This window comes from Danio aesculapii, chromosome 3 (assembly GCF_903798145.1).
Source record: "Danio aesculapii chromosome 3, fDanAes4.1, whole genome shotgun sequence".
In the NCBI taxonomy this organism is placed as follows: domain Eukaryota; kingdom Metazoa; phylum Chordata; class Actinopteri; order Cypriniformes; family Danionidae; genus Danio; species Danio aesculapii.
Window position 1 is genome coordinate 9,161,808 of NC_079437.1, and position 23,172 is coordinate 9,184,979.

A 23,172-nucleotide genomic window follows, 5' to 3' on the forward strand; every position below is an offset into this window, starting at 1 on the left:
GCAAAACTCACACATGAGCTGCCTAAATTCAAACAACGCATTACATGTCCCACCAGAGACAATAACATTTTGGACCATTGCTACACCACAATAAAGGATGCATATCGCTCCGTCGCCAGAGCAGCTCTAGGACTCTCCGATCACTGCCTGGTTCATCTTATACCAACTTACAGGCAAAAACTTAAAACTACTAAGCCAGTATTAAGGACTGTCAAGAGATGGACCAACGACACAGAGCAGGTCTTACAAGCCTGTTTTGAATGCACTGACTGGAATGTTTTTGAAGCTGCAGCCACAGATCTGGACGAGCTCACAGAGACTGTAACATCATACATCAGTTTCTGTGAGGAGTTATGCATCCCTACCAGGACCTACTTAACATTTAACAATGATAAACCATGGTTCACACCAAAACTCAGACAGCTTCGTCAGGCCAAAGAGGATGCTTACAGGAGTGGTGACAGGATCCTGTACAATCAGGCCAGGAACACATTGACAAAGGAGATTGGTGTGGCTAAGAAAAGCTATGCCAAAAAGCTGCAAAACCAGTTTTCAGCTAACGACCCAGCATCAGTGTGGAGAGGCTTAAAAGATTTCACTAATTACAAGACACCGTCCCCCAGTATCAACAGCAATAAACATATTGCAAACGAGCTGAATATGTTCTACTGTAGGTTTGACACCTATGACCAGACACCTCACACCCGCCCGGACCATCTCCCTACACAGCCATCAACACCACATCAACACAGCCTGGACCATCTCCCTACACGGCCATCAATACCACATCAACACAGCCCGGACCATCTCCCTACACAGCCATCAACACCTCCAGCCATCTTCCTCTCCCCCCCTGCTCTTCAGATCAGTGAGGATCATGTGCGTCAGATCTTCAGTAAACAGAAGAGAAGGAAAGCACCAGGGCCAGATGGTGTCTCACCAGCCTGTCTGAGAACCTGCGCTGACCAGCTGGCTACCATTTTCTCCCATATCTTCAATAGATCACTGGAACAGCACAAAGTTCCATCCTGCTTTAAGCGCTCCACCATCATCCCAATCCCGAAGAAGCCAAAGATCACAGGACTCAATGACTCCAGACCTGTGGCCTTAACATCTGTGGCCATGAAGTCATTCGAAAGACTGGTGCTAGCATATCTGAAGTACATCACTGGACCCCTGCTGGACCCCCTGCAGTTCGCCTATAGAGCAAACCGGTCTGTGGATGATGCAGTCAACATGGGACATACAACATCTGGACAAACCAGGGAACTATGCAAGGATTCTGTTTGTGGACTTCAGTTCTGCCTTTAACACCATCGTCCCATCACTGCTTGAGTACAAACTGGCCCAGCTCTCTGTTCCTAGCTCTGTCTGTCAATGGATTACTAGCTTTCTGACAGATAGACAACAGCTAGTCAGAATGGGCAAAATCACATCCGACAGCCGCACCATCAGCACTGGTGCCCCCCAGGGATGTGTTCTTTCTCCACTGCTCTTCTCCCTGTACACCAACGACTGCACTGCAAAAGACCCCTCCATCAAACTCCTTAAGTTTGCAGATGACACTACTGTTATCGGCCTCATCCAGAACGGTGACGAGTCTGCATACAGACAGGAGGTCGAGCGGCTGGCGTTATGGTGCAGATACAACAACCTGGAGCTGAACACGCTCAAAACAGTGGAGATGATAGTGGACTTCAGGAGAAACCCCCCTGCACTCCCCCCAATTACCATCATGAACAGCACTGTGGCTGCAGTAGAGTCATTCAGGTTCCTGGGCACCACCATCTCTCAGGATCTGAAGTGGGACATTCATATAGACTCTATTGTGAAGAAAGCCCAGCAGAGACTGTACTTCCTTCGTCAGCTGAGGAAGTTCAACCTGCCACAGGAGCTGCTCGTACAGTTCTACTCAGCTGTCATCCAATCCATCCTCTGCACTTCAATCACCGTCTGGTTCGGCTCAGCTGCCAAAACCGACCTCCGTAGACTACAGCGAATAGTCCGGACTGCTGAACGAATCACTGGCACAACCCTTCCTGCACTTCAAGAACTGTACTCTTCCACAGTGAGTAAAAGGGTTCACAAAATCACTCTGGACCCTTCACACCCAGCACACTACCTGTTCGAACTGTTACCGTCTGGTCGGCGCTTCAGAGCACCAAGCACAAAAACAGCCAGACACAGGAAAAGTTTCTTTCCTCAGGCTGTCTACCTTATGAACAGTTAAATATTCCCCTACTGTGCAATAAATATGTGCAATACTTTCTACACTCGCACTTGTACACAGCACCTTATAACCTGTATATTTAAAACAATCTGTACATACAACTCAACATCCAGGTTTTTTGACTAACCGCATCTGTTTAATGTTTATCGTCTTTTTTTCATATTTATTTGGTGTTGATCACTTGTCACTTTATGTACACTGGAAGCTTCTGTAGCCAAAACAAATTCCTTGTGTGTGTGAAGCACACTTGGCAATAAAACTGATTCTGATTCTGATCATAAAAAAATAAAATCAAATTGTTTTTTGCCAACTCCACCAGATTATTATTCTACATGTCCTGATGTACCACTGTACCCACTTTTCATATCATATTACTGTTGCATATTTGAATAATAGCGCGCTAAAATCATGGAAAATAGTGTTTTTTACTGTACGGTCATATTAGAAAAATCATAAAAAAATAAAATCAAATAGTTTTTTGCCAACTCCACCAGATTATTATTCTACATTTTTGTAAAAAACGTTTTTTTTATTATTATAAATTTTTGTAAAATAAAGTAGTTTTTTTTACTGTACCGTCATATTAGAAAAATCATAAAAAAATATTTGAAATAAACAAAAATTATGTTTTTTGTAAATAAAAAATAATAATTAGTTAATTCCGTAATAGCCAAATCAGATGTTTTTTTTAAATAAAATGAACCCAATAAATCATTAGAAAAATTGTTTTGAGATCAAAAAGTTTAGAACATTAATCTAATTATCATATTTCTCATTAAAAACTACTAATTCCTTTTTTTATTATTCAAATATGCAACAGTAATATGATATGAAAAGTGGGTACAGTGGTACATCAGGACATGTAGAATAATAATCTGGTGGAGTTGGCAGAAAACAATTTGATTTTATTTTTTTATGATTTTTCTAATATCACTCTTCAGTAAAAAGTCAGTATGTCACATGATTTTGGTATGTTATTATTTAAATGTGATTGACGTAGGGAAAATAAACATTCGTACAAAAAATTATTGTTTTTTTATTAATTTAGCAACATTCCACATGAAAAAGGGGAAAATATTAACAAAAAAAACACAAATAAACCAATAAAACAGTCATAATTGCACAATAAACACCTAACTAGTAAGTTGTGAATATGAAAAGGAATGTGAATAGTCATAACAGCCGGGTAATGACTTTAATACTATTAATTTTGTTTTAAACTCGCAAATTAAACACAATTACAGCAAAACAAAGGAATAATAGCATAGCCTACATGCAAATTCGTGATTATTATATACCCAAATATGAACAAAAGTGAAGATTTTTGATTATCCCTCATTTGAATTCATTTACTCGAATAAAAGTTAAACAACATTATAAAACTGCAGCGCATTAAACACACGCGTCTTTAATCTACCGCAAAACACAGAGTAGACGCGCACTACAACTTAAAGCACAGATAGCGTGACCGTGTCTCTCGGAACCGCAGATGGCGTGACCGCAGTAGTATACTGAAGGGTACACGCAATTATTGATCCTCAGAAGTGGTAATACCCAAACAGGTCATGGAAAAAAGTATACGGCGTATACGTGCGTATAGCAAGGACTACACCACAAATTTGGGAAGTTTTGCAATGGCGTGCCCGCCAGCCCCGGTCTGCCCTCACACCTGTTTTGATCTCCCAAAGAGATGCCATAGCCCCTGTTCTTCACATACATATGCTTAGAACAGTGTAGAAATGCCTGTGATCTACCTTCCCGGCATGACATCCCCCCCCACCCCCCGCTCCTCAGCCTCAACCCCGGTTATTATAGTCTAATGATTGTTAGCTTTTGGGCTGGAAACACTCAGCAACATCTGGCAACACTGATCAGCATTTAGCAACACATGACTACATTTGTATACTGAACTTTGAGATACTGCAAGAATTAATAGTTAGTAATAGTTTAATAGTTAGTTGTTTAATAACTTTATTGGAGTATAACTAGTAATGGGTAAAAAAAAAAGAGGATGTGTTCACCTAGAGTTTGGATTCTCTCTCTTTGTCTTTTGGAAAGCCTTAAAAAGTCCCCTAAAATCAAACAAACAAATACATACAAACAGTTAGACATAATAGGAAACTGCCATGATTAAGCCATCGTGTTTAGTAATTGTGTAATAAAATGCAAGTAAATTAATGAAACCAGTTCGTAAAGTTAGTAAAAATGAAGCTAATAAATATTTCAAATCACTCAAAAACTCTTACCTGTACTCAATATGAGGCATATCAGCACAACACTTCCAAAGAATACCCCAGAACCTACACGAGGTGTGATGTCTGTATCATATGCTCTCTTTCTCCAGCCATATGAGAAAAGAACTACAGAAATAGAGAAATTAAAAGGCACACAAGATCAATAATGTCCTTAAGCAAGATCACTCTGAAAGAAGTGGGTTTGTAAAATAATGTCAAGTAAGTGTAAAATGTAAACATCAAAATATTGAAAACGTGGAGACCATCACATATACACGAACATATTAAAAAAAAATTAATAAATCAGGCAACAGTAAACATGCAATAAAATATAAATAAACTATAAAATAATGTAATCCTGTTATTTTCATTTTGGAATATATCTGAAAGAGCTGACACAGTATAATGCTGGGATACTAAATGAGTACCAGACAGCTGCAACCATTCTCCGTCTTTTATTAATTAAAGCTCTTGTCTCAGAATGATGAACACGGTCTCAGTTGTGTAATATGTGGATTTACCTGAATAAACAACGAGTGTGAAAATGGCAAATTCTCTCGTTAGTGTGAAAAAGCTGCTCCATGATTTAAGATTCCCTGCAGACAGAAAGTGTGAAACACATCAGCTCTTACACATCGTCTTCATTACAGTGCATGTTAGTTCTGTCTTTTTTTGACTGACTAAATTATTCAGTTTTCTCTTGACAGAGATCAGCACATATTCCTACTCTCAAAATAAATATTCAAACAAGGATTTGCATCAACTTTTAGATCATCAACACATTAAAAATAATTCCAAAAATACTTTATAAGTAGATGAATTGGGTATTTGTTTAAAAGCAATGTACTTGTACAATGTATACTACATCTACTATTAGTGCACAGATTCATAGCATTACTACTACACACACTGCCCTCCAAACGTTTGGAAACAGTACAACCTATTAATGATTTAAATGAAGCCAATTTTGCTCATCGAGGCTGCATATATTAAAATAAATACAGTAAAAACTTTAAAATTGAGAAAATACAATATTAAAACAGTTTTCAATATTGTAATTATAATTGTATATTGTATCAACTGTTTTCTTATTGAATGTAGTTTCAAATTTAGTTTGTTCATGTGACTCAAAGCTGACTTTTCATCATCATCACTCCAGTCTTCAGTGGCATATGATCGCTCCAAACATCATTATAATATAATGATTAGCTGTTCTTTGGTAAAAAGAAAGTAAAAAATAAGAGCTTTAATTGTTTTCAATACTCGATTCGTTTTCAAGTTTTTGGAGGTCAGTGTATCTGTTATATTGCTGTACTCTGCACTTTCAATATTTGATGCCTAAACATATTTAAATGCAATAGAAACATTCAATAACAATAACAATACAATGCTAAGAATTAAAAGGGACCTATTATGCAAAACTCACTTTTAAGGGGTTTAAACACAGTTGTGGCAACAGTGTGCGATTACGGCCAGCTTCTCATGGTAAAAAATATTAGTTGTAATCTTTTTATAAATCACACTTGATAAAAACGGTCTGCAGAAACACTTTGATTGATATTCTCCCTTTGTACGTGTCATCAAAACCCCGCCCCTTAGTGACAATCTCTCCTTCATTAGCATACGATGTTAGTCTTGACACACAGACATTTGTAGCTCCGCCGTCTTTTGAAAAGAGCACAATCACATTTGAATTTAAAGCGACAGTCACCAAAATTACACAATTAGGATCCAAGCTTAAAGGGTCAGTTTTAAAGAGTTATAAAACATTATTTGTGTGGTATTTTGAGCTTAAACTTCCCATACACTCTTTAATGGTACCATCATTAAGCATATATTGTTTTCTCTATGGAAAATTAAACTTTAAATCCCAACATACCTTCAAGATACTTCAAATAGGGCAAAGCCCAGATCAGCATAAAAGGCCTCAGAATATAAAGAGCAGAGCAGGTGATGGTCTCATGCAAAGATCCTGAAACACAATATTTCATTACAGACATTGAAAATAACTGCATTATGTGAAGACATTACACCTATAAACCATTACTTAACCATTGAAGAATACAAATGAACAAAACACTGACAAGATTCAGTCAAAAATCAACAAAACATTAATAAAATAGGATTTCTTTTAACTTGATGATAACCAAGAGCACTAAACTCCTGCGCTCACCTTCAGTAAAGCCCCAAAGGATGAAGGCTAAGAACATACAGATGTTTGGGAAAAAGACCAGAGAAAGCTGAAGATTCCAGATTCTGCTGGAGACTAAAGAGAAAATGCAGAATAATCACAATTACATGAGCAAAACACTTACACTGACACAGAGTACAGTATTACTGACTTTTTAACACACCTGTGTTTTTATATCTGCAGTAGATCAGACAGCAGAGCAGAAGAACAGCTCCAGATCCAGCAGCAACACAGAAGACCAGCACAGCTGTGTGCAAAGAAGAGAAACCTGGAGGGAAAAAAAGGGAAATGACAATACACAGAACAGACATGGCATATTTACTTTACAATAGTGGGTGTTTTGAACAAAACTCCAAACAGTCTGTAAACTCCCTAGTCAGTAATTTTGCATGTATTTTGACAATCTATATAAACTGTCTTTAAATCTGTTCTTCATATTCAGCTCAACGTGAGCAATGAGCAAATTACATTTATTAACCATTGCTCAAAATATTGCTCAACTATTAATTTATCTTGCTGCAGAATGGAAGAAATGGAGATATAAACACAATAAAGTCACATTAAACTGATAAAAAGTAATAATGAAGCTCAACATCTTAACCTATGATGTGGTTAAAAAACACCTGTTCATGTTTGTTAAATTCCTCTTTAAATAAACAAATAAAAATGATAAATTTGCTAAAATTGAACAGATGATTGATTAATTATATTGACAATCTTCATGAGGCCTCGACATGCAAGCATAAAACAGACAGACTGACAGCTTCAAGAAAAATATTATGCACATAAACTACGCTATGATCTCCTAAAAACGCACTGCTTTCATTTTGTTTCATTCAGATTTTTTAATGATATGGGCTAGATCAAAATATTCAGAAACTCTTATTCACAAATGAATTAAAATCCAAAGAATAACTCGCATTGCTGCCAGTCTACAGTAACAAAGACAAAGCTTAATCAAGTTATTAACAAAACAAATCAACAGTTTTTAAAATTAATAAGCCTCAGGAAGTTGTGGTTTACAATGGATTTATAACAACTAAGGAGCATTGTTAGCATTAGCAATATACAGCAGCTTCACAGGGCTAATTGCTTTTATAATATGGTTATTCCATAAACATATGAACAAAATAAAGTTGACGAGTTCGCCTGCTCATTCAGTCATGACAGATAATGGTAAAGAAACTAACCTTGCTGTCATTAAAGGAGGCTCGACTTGAGCTATGAATTTAACCCTCCTGTAGTCTTATTAATCTGTCTACACTATTTGCCCTTAGAGACAAAAATGACCCACCTTCACTAAACCTCTAAAACAAAGCAGCTAAACCTAAATTCAATCCTCAAATCTGTTTTGCACGAAGAAGCAACCTCGTCTTCATCACAAACCCTGTTCTCCCTCATCAGTGTGCAGTATTTCATCAGTATTTCTCATTTTTGACTAAAGTAAAGGGTATATTTGTTAATGCTAAAAGCACCTGCATATGTGAAAAATGTTTATCAAGATCTTATTCATAATAGTTAAAGCAGCAGGTGTCTGTCTGTAGAGTAATTTACATCCAACTCTGAATCTGGCTCAATCAATCAGAATCAAGGACCAGAACCATAAAGAGCAACAAAAAGCATAGTTAACACCAAGTGCAAATGTAAAATGAAAAATGCTATTGGCATATAAGTGTCAACATTATTTAGGGAGTTTCTAATTTATGTTTAGAGCATATTGACCATATTTGTTCCTTACCCAGTCTCTCCAGCTCTATAGTCGCATTGGCTGATAAATCTCCAGCAAACACTTGACACATGTAAACTCCTTTATCCTCAGTTCTGACACTCTTCAGTCTGAGAGAGAAGTTTCCTTTGGGGATTTCAGCAGTGAAGAACTCAACTCTGCCTCTGAATTGTTCAACTGATGAATCTGGTAAAGTCTCGTTGTTTTGGTAAAGCAGAACCAGAATATCTCCTTCTTTATCTGTTTTCATCCATGAAACCTCTTCAATGTATTCAGGTGTGATGTGAGAGTCTACAGAGCAGTTCAGAGTCACGTCCTCACCAACATATGCAGAAGCAGGACGACTTGATCCTGACACTAACAAACGCTCTGAAAGAAAACAAATAGTTTCATATTTTACATTAAATGTTATTTGATGTAAATTATCACCAGAATTAAAGTTGCTCTCACTCACCATTACCAATTTTTATCTGAGCCACAGTTTCTCCAGAATCCAGCTGAATGAAAACTGTACACCTGTATTTTCCTTCATCTTGAGCTGTCAAATTGTCCAGACGGAGGGAGAAGTTTCCATGTTGAATCTCCTCAGTAAAGAAATGAGCTCTACCATAATAATCCTGCTGCTGGACCTCTGGTTGACTCTCACCATCTTGATACAGATGAACCAGAGTCTCTGAGTCTGCTCTTTCCCATTCCACCTCCAGATCCTCCAATAGTGAGATTTCATCAACATAACAGGGCAAAACCACTGAAGATCCCAGAGGAGCAACCAGAGGAGCAGAGGGACCATGAACAGTGAAGCCTGTAAACATAACACAATAATTGATTAATGCGACAAACAAACTAAGAGGAGGAAGGAATCCTGAAGGTTATTTCCAATACACGAATGTGAAAGGTACGTACCATCAGCAACCAGAAGTACTGACATAAAAATGCAGGAAACTAGTTTTATCATGTTTTAAAACAGACAAAGTTATCATAACGTCTTAAACTAATATAAATGATCTTTAAAACGAGAGCCTTTCAACAAGAAATACGAGAAGGCTCGTCAAAAAGACACTTTCACTTTTGCTTTTCTGAGTCATGCGCGCGCACGTCAGGACTTGGTTGAACCAGGAAGAACAAGAGCAGAAAATACTGTTGAGAAAATGTTCCCGTTTTCTTTGTAGATGCTTCTGTAAATCCATGGGAAGAACTGGGCTACTATACGCTAGAAAAAAATGGCGAATAGCTTGTTTGCTTAAAAAGAAAAACAGCCAATCTTATTTGATGTTTGGCTGAATGCTTTTAAAGACATAAGGTTACAGCACGAGTTATTACACCTCGATCTTTTTTTCTTTCTTTTTTTTTTGGATAGAATCACGTGGGCGACATAACGAGAATAAGTCTAACGAGTACTGACTCTGAAGTAAATATATTATTTGCACACTGTGAAAGACTATATGTGCATAACAATATCTATATAAAAAAGAGACTCTTCAAACATTAAACACTGTATTCTAAACCGAATTATTCTACTCACGCTTTCACGCGCACAACGCGAGTTTAATGCCTGATCTAAGACCTGTGTTTGCTTTTCTCCTCTAATAGTGAATCATACTTGCAGTTGTCACCAAACTGATCGAGGCACACTTCTATCAGGCAGTTTTACGCTCCTAGTATTCCACTGCGGCCAAGCCAGCCGCGATTTATATTTTGGTGCGCACGTATTATTATGATTACGGTAATGTCAGCAGCCACACAGAGACGGCTCCAAAAAAGCACATATTTCGCCCAGAACAGAAAGATTATAACAAAATATCAGCTTCTCCCTCTTTCCTGCCACGTATGCTTTGTCAAAAAAGAGCTAATAACTTGTTTAATAGTGTTGTTATTTTAAGAAATGAGTTTCTGGGCTTTTCTGTATTTTCTTTAAAGAGCCCATATTATGGGTTTTTGAAAATGCCCTTCCATGTAGTGTGTAACACAGCTCTAAGTGAAGTGAAATATCCGGCTAAGGCTTAAATCTGTAAGTGTACAGTGTTTAAAACTATTGATTCATCTATAAAAGAGTCGACTCATAGTGCTTCAAACGAGTCGTCTTGATAACGAGTCATTAGGTGTTTCGCGATGACGCAGCCACGAAACACAAGCCTCGCCAGTAGTTACGCGCGCAAACCAGGGAGATTTGAAACCTGCGGCCCCGCCCACTAACACAGAAAAAACACTAGACACACACACACAGACGCCGGTCGAATGAAGTCACGCTGTGCTCAGATGGATAATATTGACAGTCTCTACCCAAAGATGAGTTGTGAACTGTGAAGAGTCAGTGGTTGAGGTTTATTCACTAGTGTAAGTAAGTGCGATTAAAATTGTTGCCTCGTTTAACTTGCAAATTATGTATTTATTGTGTTTTGTTACTTGTTAACCTGGTACAGTACACGCGGTTACTCTTTATATTCTCTTATCACATGTAAGCCACGTTAAAAACGCGACGCGTGCCGCTTTGTTTACGGATTTAACGTTAAAGGCTTTTGTGAGCTCGCGTTCCACTGCCGTTTGTCGTTGCTATGGCGATCGTAAGCTAGGAGACAGGAGACTCGCGTCGCTTTCCCTAGTTCTTCTGAGGAGCGTTGTGTGTGTGTGTGTGTGTGTGTGTGTGTGAGAGAGAGAGAGAGAGAGAGAGAGAGAGACTCGCGTCGCTTTCCCTAGTTTTTCTGAGGAGCGTTGTGTGTGTGTGTGTGTGTGTGTGTGTGTGAGTGTGTGTGTGAGAGAGAGAGAGAGAGAGAGAGAGAGAGAGAGAGAGAGAGAGAGAGAGAGAGAGAGAGACTCGCGTCGCTTTCCCTAGTTCTTCTGAGGAGCGTTGTGTGTGTGTGAGAGAGGGAGAGGGAGAGGCTAGGAGACTCGCGTCGATCTCCCCAGTTCTTCTGAGGAGGGTTGTGTGTGTGTGTGTGTGTGTGTGAAAAAAGCCTTACACTATGAAGCGTGTGTGCACTGTGACTACTTTTATATAGTTGATTACCAGCTGGGCATTTCACTCTGTCTCGTGCTGAAGCCTGTCACTGTCGACCAATCGCAGCAGGCTGTCATCGGTCCAATCAGCGCAGATTAGCTTTGCGTTAGGGAGGGGTTTGGGAACAAATGAATCGCTGAACGATTCATATGGGAGTCGCTGGGATAATTAGGTAAAAATAAATGCAGATTATAAGACCATCAAAGTGTTTTATGACCTTGCATGCATATTAGACTGTTGTTGGAGACCCTTACAACCTCAATATGACCCTATTTCATGTATAATATGGGCTCTTTAAGTTTATCTTTTTGCTTCAACTGATTTTATAGCAGATCAAATGGACAGAATAAATATACTATTTCTAAATACCAGGAATGCATTTCTATTTCTCCTAGCCAACTACAGTACATTGTAAATACGATTGAATTAAATTTTATACAACTTGGCTAACCTCAGAAAGTGAATTCAGTCATAAAATAGTCCAACAAAACATTGTCTGAGTTACAATTATATGTTTATTTCATTTAAATGGGATTTGAAAAGGTATGCTTCTTTCAGTATATGGGATATGGGGCATTATTACACTTTATATGACTATAAAGGCATAATTTGTTATAAGTAGAATAGAACAATAAGATCTGACGCAGGAAGTCAAATACTACTGTGTGCATACATCATATGAAACCTGTTTTACTGCAGTATTTTGGAGAAATGTACCATTAACACACTTTAAAGTGCTATAAAGAAATAAGTAGAATAAATAAACAAAGCTTGATTCTGGTACATGCATACCTCATGTGAAAGACCTCATTTAAATGAGCAGAAGAGAACAATGGACAGGACATCCAATATTATATGCATACCTCATAATAAAACTTCTTACTGCAGCATTTTGGAGAAATGTGCTATTAATAAGCTGTAAAGTCTTTAAAGTGCTGTAAAGACATTGTTTGAATTAAATAACAGTAGTTAAATAATTGAGTTAAATAAAAGACTGATCTGGCCTGATACTGGATGTCCCATGATATATGCATATATACCACATATGAATCCTTTTTACAGCACCAATTTGGAGAAATGTGCTCATTTAAAATATGTAGAAAAAAAAAAAACAATGGTAAAGTCTGATACAAGATACTAAATACTAAACCTCAGATAAAGACTTGTTACTGCAGCGCTGTGGAGAAACTAGGTATTAACATTACTCAAAGTGTTATAAAGACCCCAAACAATGGTCAGTTCTCATACAGGACGACCGATACTATATGCATACATTATATGAAACCTTGTTACTGCAGCATTTTGGAGAAATTTGGTATTATTCATTCATTCATTCATTTATTCAGTATCTTTTTGGCTTAGTGCCATTATTAATCTGGGGTTTGCCACAGCGGAATGAACCGCCAACTTATCCAGCACGTTTTACGTAGCGTATGCCCTTCCAGCTGCAACCCATCACTGGGAAACATCCATTCACACTCATTCAAACATATAATCTACAGACAATTTAGCTTACCCAATTCACCTATACCACATGTTTTTGGACTTGTGGGAGAAAATGGAACACCTAGAGCAGGGGTCACCAAACTTGTTCCTGGAGGGCCGGTGTCCTGCAGATTTTAGCTCAACCCTAATCAAACATACCTGAACAAGCTAATCAAGGTCTTACTAGGTGTACTTGAAACACCCAGGCAGGTGTGTTGAGGCAAGTTGGAGCTAAACCCTGCAGGGACACCCGCCCTCTAGGACCGAGATTGGTGACCCCGACCAAGAGGAAACCCACGCGAACACGGGGAGAACATGCAAACTCCACACAGAAATGCCAACTGGCCCAGCCGAGGCTCGAACCAGCGACCTTCTTGCTGTGAGGCGATTGCGCTACCCTCTGCGCCACCATGCTGTCTGATATGGGGTATTAACATAATTCAAAATGTTATAAAGAGCCAATTTCTAAGTAGAAGAAAACAATGGTCAGTTTTTATACAGGACGTCCTATACTATACGCATACTTTGAGTGAAGATTTCCTACTGCATCATTTTGAAGAAATTGGGTAATAACATAATTCAAAGTGTTATACAGACCCCATTTCGAAGAAGTAGAAGAAAAAAAGGTCAGATTTTGTAAAGGATGTCCCATAATTTATAATACATAATATGAAACCTTCTTACTGCTACATTTTAGAAAAATGGGGCATTAACATAATATGAAGTGCTATAAAGACCCCGTTAAAAATAAATAGAAAAAAAAAAAAACAATAGTCAGTTATCATACAGGACGTCCTATACTTTATGCATACTTCATGTGATTACTTCTTACTGCAGTATTTTGGAGAAATGGGGTATTAACAATATACATTTCTTTAAAGACCCCTTTTCTAAAAAGCAGGAAAAAACAGCTCAGCTCTTCTAATTGCCGCATAAAGCATATATTAAATATAATATAATATTAAAGCAGGAAAGGGGGAGAAACTGATATTTCGTTATAATCTTTCTGTTCTAGGCGAAATGAGTGCTCTGCGGAGCGCTCTGTGTGGCTGCTGACATTACCGTAATCATAATAATACGCGCGCACCAAAATATAAATCGCGGCTGGCTTGACTGTGTTTCCGAACCGCAGTCTCTCTCTCTCTCTCTCTCTCTCTCTCTCTCTCTCTCTCTCTCTCTCTGTGTTTCACCGTTAAGCCTTGTTGAGCTGATTCTTCCCAAATCAGGTCATAAATTGAAAACGGCTATGGCGTATTTAATTTTTATCAAAGTTGTTGTCGGTTTTTGGTCAAATTCATACAAATGAACAGTAACAGGCGCTCATCAATCTCTTCATCTCGTCGTGTAAATTGTTGTATTTATTATTGGATAAAGGATTCGTATTTGATTTAAACGGTTTAACGTCCCATGTTTGAAGACGATGTAAATGGTTTCATATGGGTTTTATAGACGCAAAGCGACTCTAGAGGGTGCCACAAATATAAGCGTAGGAAGCTGACCAGCTGTCTATAACTCAGTCAACTACTCTTTTGACAGTGACTACTGTATAAACGTAATTCCTTTTAAGATTTTTTTTTAACGCAAGATGTGTTTTGCACCTGCCATTTTATTCAGGCAACATTTTTAGCCACGCGTTCTACATTTTGGGGTCCTTTCACGAGTATGTTTAACTCGTTTAACTGCTGATCTGAGATCTGCGTTAGCTCGTCTCCGCCAATATTAAATGGTAGAGTTGCCACCCAAGCTGATCTGAGACAACTACTACAACACCGTAAAGATGGCAGCCTCCGTCAGGCATTTACTGAAACCTTGGACACCGAGGTATACTTTAATGTTTTATTTATGCATTGTGACAGGAATATCTGTATTGAGACTACAGCTTTACTGTGTTATTCATAATTTGTACGACTCGTCGTTGAATTTACACCGTTCCTCCCAAACTGAAGCATGTTTTACTAATTACACGCCGCGGTTTGTAACATAAATAAGTTACGATGATCATCCCTATTCTCCGCATGTTTCCTCAGTCTGTGCCTCATGAGATGGAGTCGGTATAATCCATACTATCTGGATCCAGAACCCAGAAAAGATGCCCCAGTCTCAGACTCAGAGCTCAGTCCCGAACAGAAAGAGCTGCAGGAGCTCAAAACTGTGAGACCGATAAAAGCAGCTCTAACCGGCGACACCAGCTCTCCATTCAGCGACCCTCTGATCAGGTAAAACGAAGTAATGAATTGTTAGTGAAATCCCACAATTTAAAATAAACAAGAGACACATTAATCTAAAATCTTCAGATATTCTGATGTAGAAAAACTGAAATACATTTGTTTTTGTTTCAAACTAATTTTTACAGTAGTGTTGAATCTTTTATCAGAGTTTCTGCAGGTTTAATCAAGTCAAATCTAAGACTTTAAACCTATTTAGACCGTTCTGAATTAAATTACAGCCATGTACACGGCTAATCGCTAAGGATTTTTTCTAATGGCCTAGTTAAAACATAAAAAAAATTAAAAACATGTTATAATAACATCGTAAGGAAGATTATTAAACCATATTAGTAAATAAAGTTAATAAACTGAGTTAATAACAATGGGTGTTGGCCTGATTGGGTAGCTTTACACAGACATAGGAACATTAAGACCTGTTTAAAATGATTTCAGACCTACAACACAATAATTCAGCAATTTTTAAAAGGCTTAAAATGATGTTGAAATTTCTAAAATGTTGAAATGTAAGACTGGCGACACGGTGGCTCAGTGGTTAGCACTGTTGCCTCAGTTAGAAGGTTGCTGGTTTGAGTCCCGGTTGAATCAGTTGGCATTTCTGTGTGGAGTTTGCATGTTCTCCCATGTTGATGTGGGTTTCCTCTGGGTGCTCCTGTTTCCCCCACAAGTCCAAACACATGTGCTATAGGTGAATTAAATTACTACATTGGCCGTAGTGTATGTGTGTGAATGTGTATGGATGTTTCCCAGTACTGGGTTGCAGCTGGAAGGGCTTCCACTGTGTATAACATATGCTGGATAAGTTAGCGGTTCATTCCGCTGTGGTAACCCCTTATGAATAAAGGGACTAAGCCGAAGGAGAATGAATGAACCCCTCAGACATTATAAGACCCTGGGGATACCCTGTTTATTATGTCAAATGTCTTCTTTCTCTAACAGCAAGTTCATCAACATGATGATGTATGATGGCAACAAAATCCTTGCTAGAGGAATCATGACACAGGTTTGTTACATTACATACACTAATCAAATATCACATTGAAATACCTGAAATGAGCCTTGATGTAATTTCTTGGATGTTTGTTTGGCTCCCATTTAGACGCTGGAGACCATAAAGAGGAAACAGGTGGAGAAATACCACAAATCTCCAGCCGCTAAGAGAGAAGAGATCGAGTGCAACCCGTACGCCATCTTCCATCAGGCCATGGAGAACTCCAAGCCCATCATCGGCCTGGCCAGCATTCAGAAAGGAGGGAAGTTTTACCAGGTCAGTGAATAAACTGTTCACATTTACAATCAATAAAGCATTTACAAGACCCAATTTTCAACTATAAAGCTGCGGTCACACCAGAGTTTGTGTGTGCGAAATTCTGTTGTGTGGCGCTGTGAAAAGGGGCGGGATTAAACAAGATGATTAGACATTTAAAAAAGCGAGCGATTGCTCCATGTTTTAAATTTCTGTCCAGAGAGGTCCTGTTTTGATCCTCGATTGGTCTCACGCAGTCAAGTGATGTGATTTCGCAGGTCAGAGTTCACCAAGCTTGAACTTTGCACCACAGCGACATGCGAAACTTGACGCATGACCCTGCATTTCCGGTCTGACGCATTCGTGTGTATGAATGGAAGTCTATAGGAGGAAAAGCCCAGTGTGACCACAGCTTAAAAGAAAAACGTATAATGCAATTTGGCTGTTCATATACACAACAACAATGTCATTTTGAATACTTGAAATCAGTGTTTTGAAACTGGTTTTATCAGTTTATTTTGTTTCACTGTTAACTAAAAAAAGACGTTTGTGTCTGTGTTTTTGCTGGTATTCAACTTAGTTTGCACAACAACGTGCTAATATCTCAGTGTTTGGCTAATATGAGTTTAAATAGCCAAAACTCATACAAATATCTTAAGAAAAATGTGACTGATAGCTATTATAAACAATGCTTAAATTGCTTTTACAGAGCAAATATATTTAAATGAGATAGATAGATAGATAGATAGATAGATAGATAGATAGACAGATAGATTACTGCCATATTAGTGTAATGTCATAGCAAAAAAATCAAGTTTACAATATTTTATAAATATCACGTTTCTATAATTAAAAATATATATTTTAGCATTAAAAATAATAAAAAAAAAGACAATGTATAATATACCATACATCATAATATATACTGTCACAAATTAAAGCTTAATTATATGGTGAGTTTGAAGACATAACTCAATTTAATATTAAAATGATCATTATTTACTCACCGGCTTGTGGTCACAAATCTGTTTGACTCAGAAACAAAGATACATGTAAGATAAAATCATTAGGCAAGCTTTTCCATACAACAAACAATGCAGTGAAGCACTGAAATCAAAAGAAAAAGCACAATAAAATAATAATAATAATTTAAAAAAGACCAAATGTGATTGAATGACGGTTTGCTGTGGGTGGATCAAGTGATTGACAGGTTGATCCCACCCTTACACACCAGTAAACACCATAGACTGTAAAATATATGGACGTAGTATCCGTGACGTCACCCATAGGTTTCTGAACACTGCAAAAGAAGCTACAAGTAGGTGCGGCCAACCGTCGCCATTTTGTTCACGCGTCATCGCACCCACGGCGGGATACCAAACAAGGGCAAAGAGGCGGAGAGTGGGCGGAGCTACAGACACCTGCTGGCACTTTGCTTAGACCTGGCAGACAGACTTTACATTAGGAGAAACGCTTGATACTTTATTACCTGCGACTCCTTTGTGTTCTGACCACATGTGCTTGGCTGTACACTATATCAATAAAGTGTTTAGACTTTTAAAAACACTGTAGTCATACATTGAGCCACTAAACATTGTTCTTATGACGTTTTTCTACAGGAGGAAAACGTGAATTACTTCCAAACACTTCAGATATAGTGTGTGTTAGTAAATGCAAGACTATTGAGGAACTTCAGCATAACACTGCATGACAACGCTTCAGATGACTGTTCTAGAGCCTACAGCTAATCAATCTGTCAGATTCCAGAGTGCTTTACGGGTCTAAAGATAAATATTAATGATAAATGATCTTAAATAAAACAAATACATTTATAGAGATGGTATACAAGTATATAACTTTACTCACATGGGAAACGGAGGCCACGTAAATGGTTTGTGAGCACAATTAAGTACACACAGCATCCCATATCATCTGATAATTGAAATAAATAAGTCCAAAAGGCAGCTAACTGTGTAAAGCCACATAAAACAACACAAAAATACGATGAATATGCCGAGATCAGTGGCTAATCTGCCGGATTCAGCTGAGGTGAAGTGACGGCGACCAGCGAGACCTAGCTGTCACTCAAGTGGCCACGCCCTTTATTATGCAAACTTAATATAACCTAATATAAAGGAAACGGATGAGTTCTAAAAACATTCACCCCCCTCACAGTTGTCATGGAGGGTAATAATAGCTATATGAACCAAAATCGTTCTTTGTACCAGGCTGTAAACACCTTTTTTTCTGCTGTAAAGTTGGCCATTCTAACAGTGGGCTCAATTGCAATTTGCTCAATTATGGAGCCAGGACTAGCGGAATTTTGATGAATTGCAGTTTCAGTTACTTCCGTATTGGCTTCCCGAGGGAGAGCGGGAGGTTGCCGCTTGGTAAACACCAATCATTAAAGAAATGTCTTTGAAAAGGGAGGAAATGTGTCCTTTTCCATGCATTCAAGCTTATCAAACTATATAAAACACTGACTCTTATGTTATCGGTCCTGCAGGTGCCCGTTCCTCTCACAGACAACCGGCGGCGTTTTATGGCCATGAAGTGGATAATCACAGAATGCAGAGACAACAAGCACCGGCGCACGCTCATGTACGAGAAACTCTCGCAGGAGCTGCTCGCCGCCTTCGCTAATGAGGGAAACGTGATTAAACGAAAACACGAACTTCACAAGATGGCCGAAGCCAACAGGGCGTACGCACACTACCGCTGGTGGTAGACAAAGCAGATCTGGACTCATATTTCACACACGGATGTGGTGTGTTAGGGACTGACAGCATCAGGAGAGATTGGATCATGCAGGTTATCTTGACTCACAAATGCACAGTAGATGGCTTTGTATGGGAGTAAATAAAGCAAGCAATGAGGAAAAAACACTTCGTTTTCACCATCAACAAAGTGGTTGACTATACACAATTAAAATATATGTAATAAATCAATTTCACCAAAAGCAAATACAATTATTTATTTAAAACCTTTGAAATGGCATCAGAATAGGTTGATGATGCTTTTTCAAAAGCCTGAGGAATCAACCATACTAAAAACAGCAGGACAGGAGCATGTTTTAATACCTTCAATATACAAAATCGTCATCAGACTTCATGTCAACATGAAAATCAGTGGCAATTCTTATCTTATCTAAATGATTCATAACAGGCAAGAAAAGGTTTACTGTAATTGCAAATTTATACAAACTTACTGCATCGCTATGCTTTAATTAATAACGTGCACGTTTTACTGGATATACAGTGCATCCGGAAAGTATTGATAGCGCTTCACTTTTTCCACATTTTTTTAATGTTACAGCCTTATTGCAAATTGGATTAAATTAATTTATTTCCTCTGAATTCTACACACAATCCCCCATAATGACAATGTAAAAAATAGTTTTTTTAAATTGTTGCAAATTTATTAAAACTAAAAACCCTGAAAAATCACATGTACATCAGTATTCACAGCCTTTGCTCAATAGTTTGTTGATGCACCTTTGGCAGCGATTACAGCCTCAAGTCTTTTTGAATATGATGCCACAAGCTTGGCACACCTGTCTTTGGGAATTTTTGCTCATTCCTCTTTGCAGCACCTCTCAAGCTCTATCAGGTTGGATGGGAATTGACCATGTACAGCCATTTTCAGATCTCTTCAGAGATGTTCAATAGGATTTAGGTCTGGGCTCTGGCTGGGCCACTCAAGGACATTTACTGAGTTGTTGTGTAGCCACTTTATTGATATTTTGGCGGTGTTCTTTGGGTCATTGTCCTGCTGGAAGATGAACTGTATTGCGTGTAGAATTTTGAGAAAATAAATGAATTTAATCCATTTTGGAATAAGGCTGTAACATTAAAAAATTTAGAAAAAGAGAAGCGCTATGAATACTTTCCGAATGCACTGTACACACACACACACACACACACACACACACACACACACACACACACACACACACACACACACACACACTTCTCTTAATATAAAAAGTCATTACATCAAATCAAAACTGCATATTAATATTGTTAGCTCTTGTAAACTTTAAATTGTCACATTATCTAACAAATATACCCCATATTGTAGAAAACAGTTTTTGCCAACATATATACAGTTGAAGTCAGAATTATTCATCCTCCAGTGAATATTTCTCAAATGATGGTTAACAGAGTAATGAAATTTTCACAGTATTCCCTATAATATCTTTTCTTCTGGAAAAAGCCTTATTTGTTTTATTTCAGCTAGAATAAATATATCATTATTAGAATATTATTAGCCCCTTAAGCTTTTTTTTGTCTACAGAACAAACCATCATTATACAATAACTTGCCTAATTAACCTAGTTAAACCTTTAAATGTTACTTTAAGCTTTAATGTGCTGTCATCATGGCAAAGATAAAATAAATCAGTTATTAGAAATGTGTTATTAAAAGTATTATGTTTAGAAATGTGTTGAAAAAAATAAATCTTTCCATTAAACAGTAATTGAGGAAAAAATAAACAGGAGGGCTAATAATTCTGACTTCAACTGTGTATATGTTGTAAATGTGAGGTTAAATAAAATTAAACAAATAAAAAAGTTAACTCAATAATTCCAACCTTCATGTATCAAAATAAATTAAAATGTCATAAAAATCCATTAAATTAAATAGAAAATTAGCCTCAAATATATACTTTAAATGCATTTTAGAATATACAAAAATGTATTTTATAGAAAATGTTTTGTATGTAAATATAAATTTGAAATATAAACTTAGAAAATGTATCAATGGCCTTCTCTGTGCATTTTAAAATAGACAAAATGTTTTTGAAAAATATATAGTTTTCATTATATGGGATATTTATGTAAAGCTTCTCCTAATGAGTTAATTACAATTTGTTAGTCAATTTAAGAAAATTAAATAACCAAAATACAAAAAATAATATTAAAAACACCAAAACCAAAAGTCTCCCCTAGCGTTACTATTTTACCCATTTTATGGTAATCTCTGACAGACAAAACCTAAATGAATCATTATTGTAATGGAGTGGAACTTCACTTTTAAATTCATTATCCAAACCCATTTATAAATATCTATAAAGCATTATAACTAAAAGATACCCTATTTATAGGAAATAAGCATTTAAAAAGCACTTTGGCTTTTCTGTTTTTCCTCCAGAGACCGGATCTGAAGTAGGAGTGTTGCTCAACCATGAACAAACTGCAATACTGCACATTTCAGGTTGTTTTTAGGAAATGCTGGGCATTAACTAGCAGTCAAACAACCTGTAGATAGAGTGAGCTATCGGGATTATGTCCAGATTTAAAGTCAACACAAGGTCAACAAATACAATCCCATTTCAGTCAATTGACACAAGGGAAAAATAAGATATTCATACACACACAAAATCACCTATTGAAAAGTGAAAGTTGGAAAAGCAGGATTTTGCTGGTGGTAGTGAGTCCTGACATTATTTCCCACGTTGTCTATCAGACATTAATATGAGGTGAAAAGTTTCAGCATTGAAAGTCTCTTTTAAACGACAATACAATAAATAAAAAGTTCAATAGCACAATGAAACCAGAAAGGAGTGTGAACGAAGTAGGTAAGAGTCATTCTAAATTCATGATGACCTTGAAGAGAAAAAGCTTTATATCAACCCTCATATACCCAGCCAACTGACGATAATTAGGCTGCATTTACACTGCATGCGTCAAGTGACCCAATTCTAATTTTATTCTCCCATATGGCACAGATGAGATATGCCCCATGTACATGTAAGCAGAAAAAAAAAGATCATATGGATTCCGATTCACTCAAATCAGATTCAGGCCTTGTTCATATTTGGAAATTCATCACTTCAGAACGGACTTCAGCAGAGTCCCAAACCTTAAATATTATAAACTAGGCCAAAACAAAGGCTTTATATTGTCATGAAGCATGTTAACGAAAGGGGGAGAGAGGGCACGCAACATCCACCATGTAAACAATATGAACGAATATAAAACTATTGCATCCATCAGGTGCATAAATCACGCCATGTCATTACATTAAAGGGGTGGTCCACTACGATATCATATTTTAAACTTTAGTTGATGTGTAATGTAGCTGTGTGAACAACCAATGTAAGATGCTCAAAGTCAATGCCAAGCAAGACATTGGCTTTTACAGAGTTAGCCTAGCAAAGCCTACAGCGAACAAAGTTTGGGGACTACAAAAAAATACATCTGGGTTAGTGAGATCACAAGCGCTTTCGGTTACGTGAATTTACCACATACACATGGTAAAGTTTAGATCGGACACGTGGCCAGCCAGAAGTGTGATACACACATTAATATAGCAGCATTTTTTTAATGACACTGTATAACGATAATTAATATTTTTACAGTACTGTGATGGTTGGGTTTAGGGTTGGGGGTAGACATTAATAAAATACAATGAATGGAAAATTTTATAAATTATATAATAAATTCTCGTTAACTCAGACACAACCGTATCCAATCTAGCAACAACCCGCACACACCCCTATTACATATACTCCCCCATTACCCCTCTATCATATATACAGTTTCCTGAGAGCGAGGATATAAACAAAGATCTAAACAACAGGAAATGCTGTTGGGCACCATTAACAATTTAGCTACAAATTCATATTCAAGCTGCGGTCACACCAGAGTTTGTGTGTGCAAAATTCTGTCGTGTGGCGCTGCGAAAAGGGGTGGAATTAAAAAAAGATGATTAGACATTTTAAAAAGCGAGCGATTGCTCCATGTTTTAAATTTCTGTCCAGAGAGGTCCTGTTTTGATCCTCGATTGGTCTCACGCAGTCAAGTGATGCGATTTCGTAGGTCAGAGTTCACCAAGC

The 23,172-nt window shown here is 37.5% G+C and overlaps 2 protein-coding genes across 2 annotated transcripts; one reads left to right on the forward strand and one right to left on the reverse strand.

The window, feature by feature from the left end:
* Positions 1-4,201: 4,201 nt before the first annotated feature.
* LOC130217154 (butyrophilin-like protein 2) lies at positions 4,202-9,758 on the reverse strand. Its single transcript, XM_056449201.1, has 9 exons — positions 9,285-9,758; positions 8,836-9,183; positions 8,394-8,750; positions 6,819-6,923; positions 6,638-6,730; positions 6,344-6,436; positions 4,986-5,060; positions 4,477-4,590; positions 4,202-4,302 (listed from the first exon to the last, which is right to left on the reverse strand). Exons 1-9 carry the CDS (start codon positions 9,334-9,336, stop codon positions 4,202-4,204), a joined length of 1,338 nt encoding a protein of 445 aa, XP_056305176.1. The 5' UTR covers positions 9,337-9,758.
* A 4,817-nt stretch (positions 9,759-14,575) lies between these two features.
* mrps7 (mitochondrial ribosomal protein S7) lies at positions 14,576-20,160 on the forward strand. The gene is made up of 5 exons (XM_056453094.1): positions 14,576-14,682; positions 14,889-15,077; positions 16,026-16,089; positions 16,186-16,353; positions 18,839-20,160. Exons 1-5 carry the CDS (start codon positions 14,639-14,641, stop codon positions 19,058-19,060), a joined length of 687 nt encoding a protein of 228 aa, XP_056309069.1. The 5' UTR covers positions 14,576-14,638; the 3' UTR covers positions 19,061-20,160.
* The last annotated feature ends 3,012 nt before the right edge of the window (positions 20,161-23,172 follow it).